Source organism: Pantherophis guttatus, chromosome 3 (genome assembly GCF_059756535.1).
Source record: "Pantherophis guttatus breed Tessera chromosome 3, ASM5975653v1, whole genome shotgun sequence".
In the NCBI taxonomy this organism is placed as follows: domain Eukaryota; kingdom Metazoa; phylum Chordata; class Lepidosauria; order Squamata; family Colubridae; genus Pantherophis; species Pantherophis guttatus.
The window spans coordinates 36,317,498-36,333,691 of NC_142065.1; the positions used below are offsets into that span (position 1 = coordinate 36,317,498).

The 16,194-nt window shown below is 35.9% G+C and overlaps 1 protein-coding gene across 6 annotated transcripts in view; it reads right to left on the reverse strand.

Moving 5' to 3' along the window:
* KDM5B (lysine demethylase 5B) overlaps positions 1-16,194 on the reverse strand; it is a 57,281-nt gene that overhangs the window by 25,002 nt on the left and 16,085 nt on the right. For 4 of the 6 annotated variants that reach the window (XM_034414148.3, XM_060689701.2, XM_034414146.3 and 1 more), the window contains exons 5-10: positions 15,022-15,078; positions 7,061-7,195; positions 5,502-5,598; positions 5,059-5,168; positions 2,405-2,563; positions 802-921 (exon numbers count right to left, since the gene is read on the reverse strand). In XM_034414148.3, the coding sequence (XP_034270039.2) occupies positions 802-921; positions 2,405-2,563; positions 5,059-5,168; positions 5,502-5,598; positions 7,061-7,195; positions 15,022-15,078 (678 nt within the window). The remainder of the gene's footprint in view (positions 1-801; positions 922-2,404; positions 2,564-5,058; positions 5,169-5,501; positions 5,599-7,060; positions 7,196-15,021; positions 15,079-16,194) is intronic. The other 2 variants (XM_034414147.3, XM_087889279.1) reach the window with 1 other exon arrangement.

Sequence of the window (16,194 nt, forward strand, 5' to 3'; positions counted from 1 at the left end):
ATTGCAGCAACCCAATGGTCATGTAATTTACCTTCGGATGCTTAACAACTGGTTCATTTTTATGATGGTTGCAGTGTCCCAGGGTCATGTGATCCCCTTTTGCAACTTTGTCCTTCAATAGGTAAGCCAGATTCACTTAACAACCATGTTACTAATTTAATAACTGTAGTGATTCACTTGGCAACTGCAGCAAGAAAAGTTATAAATTGGGGCAAAACTCGTTTAACAAATTTCTCACTTAGCAACATAAGTTTTGGGGGTCAATTGTGATCGTAAATCGAGGACTACCTTTAGTCCTCACCTTAATCACCATTTATTCAGCAATCTTCAAATGTATGAGGCTGCTAAACAAATAGTAGTTGCAGCCAACATTTGAAGTTATGTTCACTGTGGCTCACCAGTCACTTAATAAAAATTTAGGCTTTTCAGCCTGTTGCATTTATGACTACTATGGCAGGTCAAGTGGGGGTCACAGAGTGACATGGGTAAGTAGCAGTAACAGAGTGCAGAGTAATCAAAAGGAAAGACATAGGGGAAAGATAGACAGATGATGGAAGCTGAAGCGGGGTGTGTGTGTGTGTGTGTTCCCCCCAATTACTTGTATAAGGATTATTCTCTATACTATTCATGTTGTCTTGTATTTTTTTTTGTTATGGATTGCACCAATAGAGGCTAAACCAATTTTGTTGTATATATGATGTACAATGACAATAAAGGCTATTGATAAAGTAATATGCCCTACATTCCACGAATATCCCCTATAATGCAATCTAAGTAAACTAAATAAAAATATAAACATACATGCACTGGCATATTAAAATAATCTGATTTGAAGGCATCTGCCATTTCTCCAAACGTACGAAGCGTATAGTCTCGTGCTGCCTGTTCAAAGCCAAATGCTTCTTGTGGTTTATTGCATTCCTGTTGAACATAACAATGAATTAATATTGTATGCACAGTACTGAACAAAATGCAACATATTACTATGAATTACTTGCGGAGAGATGGGCAACAAATAAATTTAATAAATACATAAATAAATTTGCAAACTCCAAAGTTTATAATATGGTCATAGAAGTCAGAGATTGCAATGCTCAAATTAAAAGAAAGGAGTAAAATTATGCATGATATTATGGGGACTATTTTTATTCTCTCCTAGAAGCAATATAACATTCATACATTTATTTAAATAATTAATATGGCAATCCATCTCACTACTGTGACTTGGGGAGGTTAAAAAGAAATTAAAACCACCTCAAAAAATTCAATTAATTAAAAAAAACATTCAGCTACAATAAATCAATATATCATGTCGTAGATGCCTAAGTAGATAATTCCATCTTACAATCAGTAAGAAACAACAACCAATTACTAGTGCATCTATAACACTCTGACCCAAACATACAAGGAAACAATCAAGTCTTACAAAGGCCAAAAGTGTCAGGACCATCAAGATTTCCAGGGAATGCTATTCCATAGAATAGGTGCTATGATAGGCATATTTCTTAGATCCCACTTGAAGGCATAGCTTAATAGAAAGGACCTGGTACATGCCCAAGTTGACACTTCTGGTAAAATAAGCAGAAACAATAGGTGATTCTACAGCATAGAACCAAAAGGCCTGGTTCTATGCTGTACAGGGCTTTGTAGATGACAATCAGCACCTTGAATTGCACCAGCTCACTGGAAGCCAATGGAGTTCACGGAGTAATAATATTATGAGAATACTGTGAAATACTCAAAACTGTCTGTATTGCCACATTCTAAACCAGTTGCAGCTCCTAAATGATCTTCAAGGAAAATTCCCATGTTGCCCACATTACAGTACTCCAAATGGGTAGTGACAAAGGACATGAATAACCATGAATAGGGACTCCCATTCCAGAAACAGACACGATTGGCACAGAAGATGAATCTGTGCAAACTTAACTACACCTGCCATCTGCTACTTGAATAAGAACCATGAGTATAAGAAAAATGCAAATTGCTCACCGACACTGCCTAGGGAGGACTATCCCATTCTAGTTAAGGATGGAAAATCTCCAAATTCAGGAGGTTTTAGGACCTACGGTGATTTGGTCTCACCAGGGTTCAGTCAAAACCTATTCTTCTCCATCGAGGTCACCACAGTCTCTCACACTGGTAAAAGTAGCCTAAAGGCATCATTTGGTCAACCCAGGCAGAGATACCTCACCCAGCAACTTCATGTACCTGCTAACTCAACCTATAGAGCAGGTGCATTCAACTCAATCCCCTTCCCCCAATTGGAATCAATTAAAGTAAAAAGTGAGATACATTATCCAACATAAGGGGCAAATCAAAGAAAAACATATTTTTGTTTCATACAATTGTTTTTTAATAATGATAATTTATCTTTTAGAAAAAAAGCTATAAGCTATATTACCTGAGCTAGACACTGGGGACATCTCCAATCTCCCTTGGGGACATCATGAAGAGGTGGTATCAAGCAAAAAGTATGATAACTATCATCACAGCCATCACATAGGAGCAGACGATCTTCATCGTTTCCACTGCCACATAATAGGCATACATACAAATCCACCTATTAAAATAAATATTTAATATTTATTCTACTGCTCACAATATGAAAACCAGACCAAAATAAATATATAATCATCTCATATTTATATTAGAACATAGCTGTTTTTACTGAACAATATATAGCGGATATAGAAAATCTACACACCCATTACAATGTGTTTCTGGTGATGTAAAAAAATCAGACCAAAATAAATCACTTCAGAATTTTTTTCACTTTTAATATGACATAAAAGCTGTATAATTCAATTGAAAAACAGATTGAAATCTTTTAGGGGGGAAAATAAAAATCTAGAATAATGTGGCTGCATAATTGTGTATACCCTATAAATAGAGATATGGTTGTGTTCAGAATTAACAATCACATTCAAATTGACTGTCGATATTACTCAATATCAATCTGCCATCAATTAAAGTGTCTGATCAAACCCATATAAAGTCCAGCTATTCTAGAAGGATTTTTCTGACATTTACTCAGTTGCCTCTTACAGCAAAAGCCATGGTTTGCAAACAGCTTGCAAAGCATCAAAGGGAACTCATAGTTAGAATGTATCACTCAGAAAAATTTATAAGGCTTTGGATATACCATATAACAGAGTAAAGACAGTCATCAATAAGCAGAGAAGATATGGCATAACAATGACATTACCAAGAACTGGATGTCCCTCCAAAATTGATGAAAAAACAAGAAAACTGGTCTGATAGGCTGCCAAGAGGCCTACAGCAATATTAAAGGAGCTGCAAGTACTGGCTGTGTACTTACATGTGACAACAATCTCCTGTATTCTTCATAAGTCTGGAATGTGGAATAGTGTGGCAAGATGGAAGCCTTTTCTAACAAAGAAAAACATCCAAGCCCGGCTACATTTTGCAAAAACTTAAAAGAAGTCTGACAAAAGCATGTGGGAAAATGTGTTATGAGCTGATGAAGCCAAGTTTGAAATGTTTGGCCATAATTTCAAAAAGTAAGTTTTGTTCAAAAACAACACTGCACATCACCAAAAGTACACTATACCCACAGTGAAGCATGGTGGTGGCAGCATGATGCTTTGGGGATGTTTTTCTTCAGCTGGAACTGAGGCTTTACTCAAGGTGAAGGGAATTATGAACAGTTCCAAATATCAGTCAATTTTGTTAGAAAACTTTCAGGCCACTAAAATGCTAATGATGAAGAGGATTTTCACCTTTCAACACAATTATGACCCAAAGCATACCTCCAAATCAACAAAAGAATGGCTTTAACAGAAGATGATCAAAGTTTTGGAATGGCCCTGCCAGAGCCCAAGCCTAAACCAATTGAAAATCTGTGGGGTGACATGAAGAGAGCTGTGCCTAGAAGATGTCCTCACAATCTGACAGATTTGGAACACTTTTTCAAGGAAGAGTAGAAAAAAATTCCCAAGGCAAGATATGCCATGCTGATAGCTCCTATCCCAAAAGAGAGAATGTGGTCATAAAACCAAAAGATGCTTCAATGAAGTATTAGTTTAAGGGTGTGCATCTTTATGCAACCGCATTATTGTACATTTTTATTATTTTCCCCCAGATCAGGGGTGTCAAACTAGCAGCCGGCGGGCTGGATGCATCACATATAGGCCATGCCCATCCCGGCTTCATGAATCAGAAAAACGTCGCAAAACATCATGTGATGACATGATACCACGAGTTTGACACCCGTGCCCTAGATTTTAGTTTGGTTTTCAATTGAATTGTACAGATTATACAGTATGTTATATTAAAGGTGGAAAAATTCTGAAGTGATGTGAGATTAGACATGGAATATTATAGGGTCCCCTACTTAAGCAAGAGATTAGACTAGGTGATGACCTCCAAGATCCCTTCCAACCCTATTATTCTTTTTTCTACCTTGATCTGGTTTTTTACATCTCAAAAACATGACATTTTAACAGGGCTTTGTAGACATTCTATACCCATTGTATAATATGCAACTGAATAAAAAGAATAGATGGTCCTGTTGCACAGAGAAATGTAAACACACATGAATTAAAAGCCAGAAATGAAGTCTAACAAGCCATAAAAAAATGATATTTTAGTTATTTTATATATCCTATCACTTTAGAAATATAAGCAGCAAAATCTGATTGTAACTACTTGTTTGTTTTTTTATTTCTACCAGTTTTTCTTTTTTAAGAGAACTGAACAGTGATATTAAGGGCTATTTTTCCTTGTTAAATCAAATGTACTTTGAGTATCAAAATACAGCTTCTGAAGTAGATCTCAAAAAATCTGAAAGAATCTGAAAAATATTTTGAGTAACTAAATATCAAATTAAACTAAAAATTTCATTCTAAATAAATGAAGTGGATCAACAGTGGATCAACTTTCTAGAAAAATATGTAACAGATTAGTTTAACAACAAGCTATTAGTGTTGGCACTTTGTTTTTGTATAACTTGAGGAATTATCTTTCAATTATCTACACTAAATGTACACAGTATTTTTATAATTAGCATGAAAAACCCCAAATAAACATACTCACAGAATTAAAATTTTTCTTAGAACGTCCCTTTGATTTTTCTCTATCTGCTTCCCAAAGCCACTGTTTTTTCTCAACACCTTCTCGTTTCGCTAAAGCTTGAGGTTCTTTATCTGATTAAGGTAAAACATTAACACTAGTCTAAGCATTTGGAATAAAAGTAAATCCATTGAAGAAAATTTAGTTGGAAAAACTTATTTTTATTTAATCTATACAAACATACACATTAAAGAAAGGTGATTTTAAAAAGTAAATTGGAGTATAACAAATTCTTTTTATAACAAAGAAGGTCTTCCAATTTTGTAAACAAGAAAATATTCATAAACTTTTAAATGTTATTTAAGTGAAAGACCACACAGGACTTTGGGCAATATACACTGCTAGACCTACTAAAACCCTAAGGGGAAACTATGTAACAACAATGTAATTTTCACTTGTAAGCTTACCATTGTCAGGCTTTATTGGAGTGCTCCCCATTCTGCGCCTTAAATTATGAGTTTTGGTATCTGCAGTTTCTTCAATCTCAGCTTTAATATTAGTAGCCTTGTAAGAAAAAAAATAAGTTTAACATTTTTTCGTTTACTCTTAAATTAACCTTCTGTAAGCTGATTTCATACCAAAAACAGATCTTTCCTATCTACACTTAACGTGTCATTCTTGTGTGAGTTCAGCTTTCATCGTGAATAAGAATTACACTATAATTAAACTACTAAAGACAAGTAAAATTAATGTGAAGAGAAAGGAAGATGGGGAGTCTGGCTTTTTTTCTCAGCTGCTAGCAATTAATGCTTTCTTATGGTAGTAATGTAATAACAATGTTGAAGAATGTTTGCATGGAGCATCCCATGTTCTGATTTAGCATTTAATTTCTAAGTCTAAAACATAAGAAATTACTTAGACAAGGACCTTTATAATAGCCAAGAATTCCATATACTGACACTGCCCATGCATAGGATTTTGAGTACTCTTAAATCAAAATGTTTTAAAACATTTATAATGAAGTGTTCTAAAATCATCTGCATATTGTTAAAATTACAAAATAACAATTCACACAAGTGATAAATCAGGGCTCTAAATACCCAGAATTTTTAGTATAGCTAATTTGGTCATAGATCAAAGCTTTAACTCAAAGCACTACTGAATACCGTAGTAGAAGTCAAATTAAATTGCTTCTAGATTTCAAGGATTTATAAATTTGTTCAACTTCTACTCTGACATAAACATTTCTCAATTAGTTTGCTTTCTTTAAAGCAGACTATAAAAACTAGATCTGCTCTAACAAATTTCTATAAAAACCTTGACTTAATGATAGAGAATTTGGGAGATTCTGACATCTCCCCCAGTAGTCATCCCACTGTAATATACACTGTCTGTTATGAATTTTTTGAATCCTGTTATTTTTCTGTGTACACCACTTTGATTGGAAATAATGACTTAGAAATATTAGTAATAATACTGAATTACCATATGTGATTGTTATAAAACATCTTTTACACAATGGAAAAATTGGATCCACACATTATGCTAAGTCATAATTCTTAAAATATTTTATGTTAAATAACCTATAGTTTACACATTATAAGCCAATATGATGCGCTCACCGAAGCACTGTAAAAACAGCATTCCGTGCTATGAACACAGGCAAAATACTCCAAATCTGGTCTCAGATGGCCACTGATCTGAATCATTATATTCACACTAAGCATTACTGCTAATAGTTTATGGTAAAAGTTAAAAGTACCTGTTTCCACAAAGAAATACTGTACTGTGGGAAGAATATGCTATCTCTAAGAGATGCACTGGAGTTGAGCCATCAATACATTTAATTAAATAACAATAATCTTCTCAAATGTGGTTGAATTAGACCACAACAGCAGCTGTATTTATAACAACTGCAGACATAATTTGGAAACCTAAGACATCATGCTCTTTAATTTCTGGCAATGGATGAAACTTCTATATTATGACCTTCTTATAATGATCACACATACAAAATCAATCTTACCTCTGATCTCATGCGTTTTGCACGACGTGCAGGAGGGCAAGTTTCAGATGGTTGAACGGATTGTCTCTGAGGAATATCATGTGGTTTATATTCTTTTTCCTTTGTACCACTGGTAATATCTGGCTTCTGAAAACACTAAAAAAGCAAGCAAAAGTGAATTATTTATTTGCATTTCATATAAAATTCCCATTGGTATTAAAATTATGTTAAGTTGTTAAAAAAAAACCTATTATTACATGATTATATCAATTGAATTGGGATGCCCCAGTCCTGTGGCTGTAAAACAAACCCAAATAATCATCCCTCCATGATTGTGCAGATATGCTGTGTTTTGTTAAACATAGCCAAACATGACCAAACATCTGCACTTTGGTCTTGTCTGTGCAAAGGACAATGTTCCAGAAGTCTTGTGATTTATTCAGATGCAAATCTGCAAACCTAAACTATCCTGCCATATTCTATTTAGAGATAAAAGACTTTTCTCCTGGCAACTATTCCAAACCAACCATGCTAACTGAGGCCTGTAGAGTCTGGGATTTTTTTCAATTTCTCTGAGAACTGAACTGTCTGACTTTGGAGTAAATTTGCTGGGACATCCATTCCTGGGAAGATTGGCAACTATCCTGAATGTTTTCTGTTTGAGAATAATCTTCCTCACTGTAGAATGATGGACTTTAAATTGTTTGGGAATAGCCTTATAACTCTTCCCAGATTGATGGGCAGGAACAATTGCTTCTCTAAGATCATTGCTGATGTCTTTACTCTTTAGCATTTTATTAACACACACCTCAATGCTGGAGACCAGCAAACTCCAGTCATACTTGCTAATGATCAATTGATTAGCAGTAGCTGGTCTGCTACTTAGTCTCTTCAAATCTATGGAAGCAGTAAGGGTGTAGTTAGTTCTTCACATATTCTCCATTTTGGCTTTCTTTTTGTAAAATAAATGACGACATGATGTCATGTATAGCTGTTCATCTGAGGTTGTATTTACCTACTTTTAAGAACTGCTAAGGACCAGATGATTTTTACTAAGTCCTAGCTAAGAGATAAATAAGTGTGCCCCAAATGTACTCTGAACCCCAGTCAGGGTATCACTGACTTAGCCATTTTTACTCATGGGATATGTTGAGCTTGTCTGACTAAGAAGTTATCCAAAATAGTATAATGAAAAATTTCTGTGTGTATGTGTGTGTGTTTGGCTGCAGTATTGTTTCAAGCAGTAGGGTCATAGAGCATTGTTAGAGAAGACCATTTTTCAAGTATGATAGCACATAAATAGTAATAATCATATTAATGCTTTTTTATTCAATCACATTTTATTACTATATCAATATCCAACCTTTTCTCTAATGAGCTCAAGAAAACATGTTTTCCTTTCTAGTACTTCAATTACCCTGAACTTTAATAAATTGTAAATAATGACTGGCCCAAGATCACCAAATAGCATTTCATAGTTGAATGGAGAATTGAACCAGTTGAACCAGATGTTAAGGTAAACAAGATGTATTGCCAACATTTAGAAAAATGTGAGTAAAATTTAAGGACCAAAAAAAAACCTACATTCTTTACATAACAGAAAGTATATAGTATATCCAATTGTTGACAATTAACAAACATAAAAGCTGATTTTTGAAGTCTCGTGCAAGGCTTCAAACTTTATATAACAATTACATGATCAGATTTTTTATTTGGAATTTTCAACTATGAATTAATTTCAAGCCCCTCTTCCTCCAATACATTTTATTCACAATTGAATGACTGAATCTCAATTATTCTCATTTCAATAACATTGCAGAGTTTCACTCACTCTAAACTAGAAGATACAGAAAGTATTGTTTGGTCAAGACTTTGGTCACAGCTTGGAATGAGCATGCAACCTGGACAGGATCATATCTATGCAAACTGTGTTTGTGGTTCCTGCAGACTTCCTTGGTTTATTGAGGAGCTGCAGAAAGTGAAGTTACACAAGGGACATCTAGATAAACCCAACTACCTCAAGGTAAGAGCCTTTGTGAGGACTTACTTTGTGATGGTAAGAGCATGGTTACTTCTCTGCACTTATTGTGTCTGCAGATAGTCGCCAGCAGCCCTGTATGATGTGACCAGGTTCCTTCTGGACAAACAAGAACTAAAGGAACTCTTGCAGGGCCAATGTGAGGAATGTTTTCAGTATATCTATCAGATAACGTCACCTAACTTCATTTGGAGGTAAATTCCAGTTGGAAAAATCCTTTGGAAATGTCAGGAACACACCAGAGCTTAGTTATCTAGGAAGAGTTTGAGCCAGTTACCCTTAAGAAAATGGGCAAGGTTCTTGAGTCTATGGGGTCTGACCACATGTTTCAGACCTGTGTGCCTCCAAATTAAGGCCTCCAGGAAGGTGGCTGTGATGGAATGGCTTTTGATAAAACATCTTTGGGACATAATTGTGCATTAGATTTTTGCCCACAACAGCCAATGAATCTGGTCAAACAGATGGGGTGAAGGAGGACTCTAGCCAGTATTAACATTTGTTTGAAGGGATAGGGCAATTTCAGTTTCCTGAAACAGGCACTGATGTACCCTACTCATAAGAGTTCCCCACTGTGTCCAACAGTTTTGGGGTAGTGTCTAGTGGGCAGTATCCTCATTGAGACATGATTAGATTGTAAAATGGGTACTAGGTAACTTCAAATGAAAATGATTAAAATCTCACTTAAGGCCAGGGGTGGGTTCCACTTACCTTTACTACCGGTTCACAGTGGGAGCGTGCACGCTTCTATGCATGCACAGAATCTTCTGCGCATGCACAGATCACCCATGATGATGATGTGGCGGGTGGATGGAGCCTCCCACCAGTTTTATTACTGGTTCTATAGAACCGGACTGAACCGGGAGCAACCCACCACTGCTTAAGGCTTTGTTTTAGCACCAACACTAAATTGGGGTTGATTAGTATTGGGAAAGAGACCAGAGGAATATAACGATACTGATTTACCCTAGATGTCCCAACCACTTCTAATAGAGTTGACCTATTATAACTTGCTGGAGTGGTTATTGATGGAAGTCATATATAATGATATTACAATACTGCTCTTCCCGAAAGATCTATTTCTGGAAAGTTACATACAATATGCTGTTTGCACTATAATGGCCTGTCCCATACAGTTCTTAATTGCTATAATTTAAAAATAATAATAAAACTATAAAATTATTGAACTATTGAAACAAGAATTATTGTTCAATTCTTATTATTGAACAATAAGAATTATCTGCAGATGCAGGGCAGTATGTCATTAGTCAACAAATTAGTGTGATCAATCTGAAACAGGTAAGACACTACAGAGTCTAAATCAGTGTCTAGAGACAATAAAAGATTGTATGAGAAACAACATCTTAGTACACTGAAAGGCTCATGTTCTCATTGTATTGGAAGTTTCATGTTCTTATTGCATTTTCAAGCATTGGAAAAAAACATAGCCTGGGCAGAGTGTAACTCCTCCCTGAAAGAATAGATACATAGTTTTATATCAATTCTCTTAACAACAATAAAGACTAAAGACGAATAGAAAAAAAATATTATTGTTGAGTTCAAAGCAATAAGATTAGTGAAAAAATTAAAGTCAAAATTTCAGCCAGTGACTTTGCTTTCAAATATGGAATCTATACATAGGGAATTTGATGTTTAGATTCTGGCTTTCTTTTTCTGCAATTTCAGTGTTAACAGAGAGGATAGCATTCTTCTTCTGAAAAGTTGGACCACTTTGCTCATCTATTATTGTTTACTTAACAGTTACAAGGCACATTGTTGTTGTTAGACTCTCTCTTACACCTTGGAGTGCAGGATATGGATCTAGTCTTTCACTGAAAAGCCCAAAAAATCCACATTGGCAGCTTTTTCTGGATCAAAATAGGCAACAGTTGCTCATATTTCAATAAATTTTAAGTAAATTATGGTGTTTTATGCATAGACCATTAAAATAATTAACCGATATAAAGTACTGCCATTCAGTTACCGAGCAGCACACAAATCAAAACTATTAGTCCTTTATGTCCTCACAGACTGCATATTTATTCCCAACCTTATTTTAAAGCAGTGCTGTTAATGTGAAGAGATGCTAAGTGGACACAAGTGCAGGTTAGAATATATTTTGGTATGTAGCAGCTCCACCTTTACGATCCCATGAATAGGCAATACCTGGACGATGGGATCACATGGTTGTGGCAGCCTTTGCCGTATGACTTCCTGACAATGCAGATGCATCACAAATTGTGTTAGTTCAACTTCATCTACTATTATAGTATGTATCTAGTTTCCTAAACTGTGAAATTTATAACCTGGAAATATACTGACGTTCCATCATAGTAACAAGCATTTTGTTCAAGATGCTTTTATACTATGAAGGTAAGGAATGTCAAATTCTGTTTTTACCAGTGTCAAAGGTATAAATACTGTTCCAAAACAAAGACAAATATATATTTTTAACCCGTTATGTTTCCTTAAAGTCTCTTTCTGTGTACACATCCATGTAAATTTCTGGACAATAAGTAGTAGTAGTAGTATGATATTGCTTTTACTCTGGAGCTTAATGTCAATTAATTCAGGAGTGGGCAACCCCCAGTCTGTGGATTGGCAGTAGTTCACGGCATGCCAGAAACCAGGCCATGGAAACAAGCGAAGCCCCATCTGAAGGATGTAGGCAGCACATGAATCCATGCCCCCTCAGTCCACAGCAAAACTTCTCTCCATGGAATCGGTTCCTGGTGCCCAAAAGGTCTGGAGCCACTGGCTTAATCTAAATCCCCAATACTACCTGGAAATATCTTATCCACACATCAATCAAACCAACCTCCTTAAGTCTTTAGCCCCAGAACAGATGCTGCTATCTGCTGAGACAATATACTATTCCCACAGTATATGCATTATAATGACAGATGCAAAATATCTGCCAAACTAGATTCTTAAAAATGAAGCAAAAACCCTCATTTTTAATGCCTTATTTACAACATTTTTATTTGCTTATAAACATCTTTCTAGTTTCTGACTCTTATGAAAGAAAATTTCTTATTACTATTGACAAACAGCTCTCTCCATAGGCCAGTTAACCACTTTTACTTCATGAATGGGATGATGATACTAATGCTGTTAAAAAAATTTACAGTATTTCACATGGAAGAGGACCCAGAAATTGCGTTTGAGGTACCTTAAAAAGGTACATTACATTCTCTAATATTGTTCCTCTGTCCTGGTCCTATTAGATCTCTCAGCGGCTTTTGATACCATCGACTATGGTATCATGCTGCACCGGTTGGAAGAGTTGGGGATGGGAGGCACCGTACTACAGTGGTTCTCCTCCTTTCTCTCCGACCGGTCGCAGTCTGTGTTGACAGGGGGGCAGAGGTCAACCCCGAGGCCCCTTATATGTGGGGTGCCACAAGGATCGGTCCTCTCGCCCCTTTTGTTCAACATTTATGTAAAGCCGCTGGGCGAGATCATCCATGGTTTCGGGGTGGAGTACCATCAGTAAGCTGACGACACACAGCTGTACATCTCCACCCCAGACCACCCCAACAATGCCCTTGAAGTGATGTCCCGGTGCCTGGAGGCCGTACAGATCTGGATGGGGAGAAACAGGCTCAGGCTCAACCCATCCAAGACCGAGTGGCTGTGGTTCTGACGTCCCGATATAGTCAGCTGGTGCCATCGCTGACTATTGGGAGCGAATCATTGGCCCCCACGGAAGGGGCTCGCAACTTGGGTGTCTTCCTGGATTCATGGCTGTCTTTAGAAGAGCACTTGACGGCCGTGACCGGGAGGATTTTTCATCAGGTTCGCCTGATTCGCAGGTTGAGTCCCTTTCTGGATCGGGACTCGTTACGCACGGTCACTCATGCCCTCGTCACCTCCCGTCTGGACTATTGTAATGCTCTCTACATGGGGCTCCCCTTGAGGAGCACTCGGAGCTCCAACTGGCGCAGTGTGCGGCCGCACGGGTGATGATGGGAGCGATGTGGCGCTCCCATGTAACGCCTCTCCTGTGCGAGCTGCACTGGCTCCCAGTGGTCTTCCGAGTGCGCTTCAAGGTTTTGGTTATCACCTTCAGAGCGCTCCATGGCTTAGGACCTGGTTATTTGTGGGACCGCCTGCTACCACCAATAGCCTCCCACCGACCAGTACGCTCCCATAGAGAGGGGCTCCTCCGGGTGCCGTCGGCCAAACAATGTCGACTGGCGGCCCCCAGGGGGAGAGCCTTCTCTGTGGGGGCACCTACTATCTGGAACGAGCTCCCCCCGGAGATACGGAGGATCCCGGATCTGCGTACCTTCCGTCGCGCGCTTAAGACGTTCCTATTTCATCAAGGTGGCCTGACCTAAATTTTCCTCTTTTAAATGGGAATTTTAAATTTGGTTTTAAATTATTGGTATTTTAAAATGGTTCAGCCAAATTTATTTAATTTGTTTTATCTCTATTTTAAATTTTGTATCTATATGTTTTATTTTATGGCTGTTCACCGCCCTGAGTCCTTCAGGAGTAGAGCAGTATACAAATTTAATTAATAAATAATAAATAATAATAGCACAGACATTTTTATCCATGATATTTTTGCAAATCATTACATTCTAAGAGTATCAGAACAAATGAAATCATGTCTGTCTGTCTATTCTGAGGGAAAAAATATTATAGCAAAGTTCTACAAAATGCAAATGCTCATTTTGCGGAGTTTTAAAAATTTAGTATTAAAGAGAATGAAATGGGAAAACTATTGCCAAGTTAAAAAGGGAAGAAAGATGAGGCAAAGATAGGCACATATATCAACAATGGAAAGTCAGGAACTAGTTAAGAGTACAAATTGGAGTAAAAACTCCATATAGCTCTTCTGACATAAAACAATTAAAATACGAACATGCAACTTCTGATAAACATTTATCACAAGTCAGAACTTGTTCATCTCTTTACATTTCAAGAAAAAAAATATAAATGAACAATCAAACTAAATATAAGCTTCAGCTGAGCAACCTATTCTATCAAGAAAAGGAATTCCCTGAACATCTTTAAAACTACCTTGTTTATAATCTTTCTATTTAAAAAAAATCAGAAATGCTGACAGTTTAACTCAAAAGCATACTTTAAAATTGAGAATATTTGGTGCATTTCATTTTAAACCGCATATTTATTTATTTATTTATTTATTTATTTATTAAATTTATATACCGCCCTATTCCTAAGGGACTCATATAACCTTTCATACTGTTTAAAATCAGTTTTTTTTCTAATATATTTTCAACATTGAGGAAAAAAGAGTCAGAAATGTTTTAATTTGGATATGTGAAAAGTATGACTCAATCTATCCTTTTCTCATTTTAGAATTTAATGTGAGAAAACTAGAGGAAATGCTTAGAATTTTTCAGAGAAAATATCAGAATCCAAGATATGGATGTAATTAGTAAGAGCCATAAGCATTCTTCTATTATAATAGCTGAACATAATTCCTACTGAAATAAGGAAATATATGTTTTAACACCATAAATGTTCTTCTGTATCAAGTAACTTTAGCAGATATGTTTCTTTTCACCAATTCTTCTGTACCAAAGTTTTTTATGTGTATGTATTAAAACGTCATTATACTAGCATTTGCCTATATTATATTGATCAGCAGAATTTGATCTTTTATTTAAGTAGAAATATTTCACCAATATGTGTACATAGACAAAATAAAATAGATTTTATAGATCCAAATCCTTGGATTATATACCATATATATAAACATAAACATTTAAAAAATGTTTTATGATCAAAAGTAGAATTGAACCAAGAACAAGTAAGATTAAAAAAAAACAGTAAGATTCATTTAAATAATGATTTATTTAACAGAATATGCAATTTAAATATTTTGCATAGGAGACGATTCAAAGAGCATCCTAATAGTTTAGAACAAAGATGGGAAGGGATGTCATTCAAAAAGTCATGTCAAACATACCTTTTCCAGAACTGCATCATCCACTAAACACATCAGTTTGGAACAAATGTCTGGTGCCTATTGCAAGAGAGAGCTTGGAGAGTTACAACTTAAAGGAACTGTGACCTTGTAAATGGAGGCCACAAGTAGTCATTTGAAAATCATTCACTTTTAGAATGGCCCTTTAAAAAAATCCTTCAGGTTTTATTTTCAAACACATCTGCAAAAAGTAGAATTTGAGTAACACAGTAACCTGTGTTTAGGCTCTACAGTTTAGGATGAAAATGGAAAATTGTTTATATGTTCCCGTCCCAGTAACTATGACTACAAGAGGTAATGAAGAAAATGTGCACAAGATATCCCTCCCAATTCTATTAGTCTCGATAGCAATAGCTACACACACACACAATGATTACATGAACTGCAGCATTTGCCTAATTAGTCTAATCAGTAGAAATATAGGGAAATGATTAAGACAGAATAATGAAGATCATTTTTCTGGTCCAAAACCAGACATTTTTACTGAGAGAGTCTTTCAATATTAACATTTCTATACTAACCAAAACGTTCACTTTTTTTTTTCCAAAAGACACATATTGCTTAACTGAGAAAGAGTAAATACTGTATGCATGTTTAAATACCTAACTGTAAAACAATGTAAGAAAGATATGAGCTGCTACAGACCTCAACTGGTTAGGATTTACAACTGTGTTTTCCCACAGTGAGACAATGTAATGCAAATTGACTAAATTCAGTCCACTTACAATTTTACCATCACAACAACCAGTTTGATTGGATTCATCTACTGGTAATATGCAAGCACTACTTCTTTTCAATTTAAAACTGCCTTCCATTGGGATGAGAAAGTTGCAATGAAATTGGACTTCAGTTTCCTTGTATAAACAACATGGAAACTGAATGAATCTCATGTCTTATCGCCAATATCATTTTGCAGAGTCCAACCGATATTCTCTTCCCCACTCCCCACCATCTCACTTTTTATTTGGGCTCATAACACAATATCCTTTGGTCTTAAAAGTTCGTCACAACAGTTTAAAAAAACATTAAAATATTTTGCATAATCTTTAATGCAATATATTAATATTTGATTTAGCCCCTAATAATGCAAAGAACAAAGCACAGTTATATTGCCACTAGTTATTACTTTATATCCAAAGTCTTATCTATATGCTC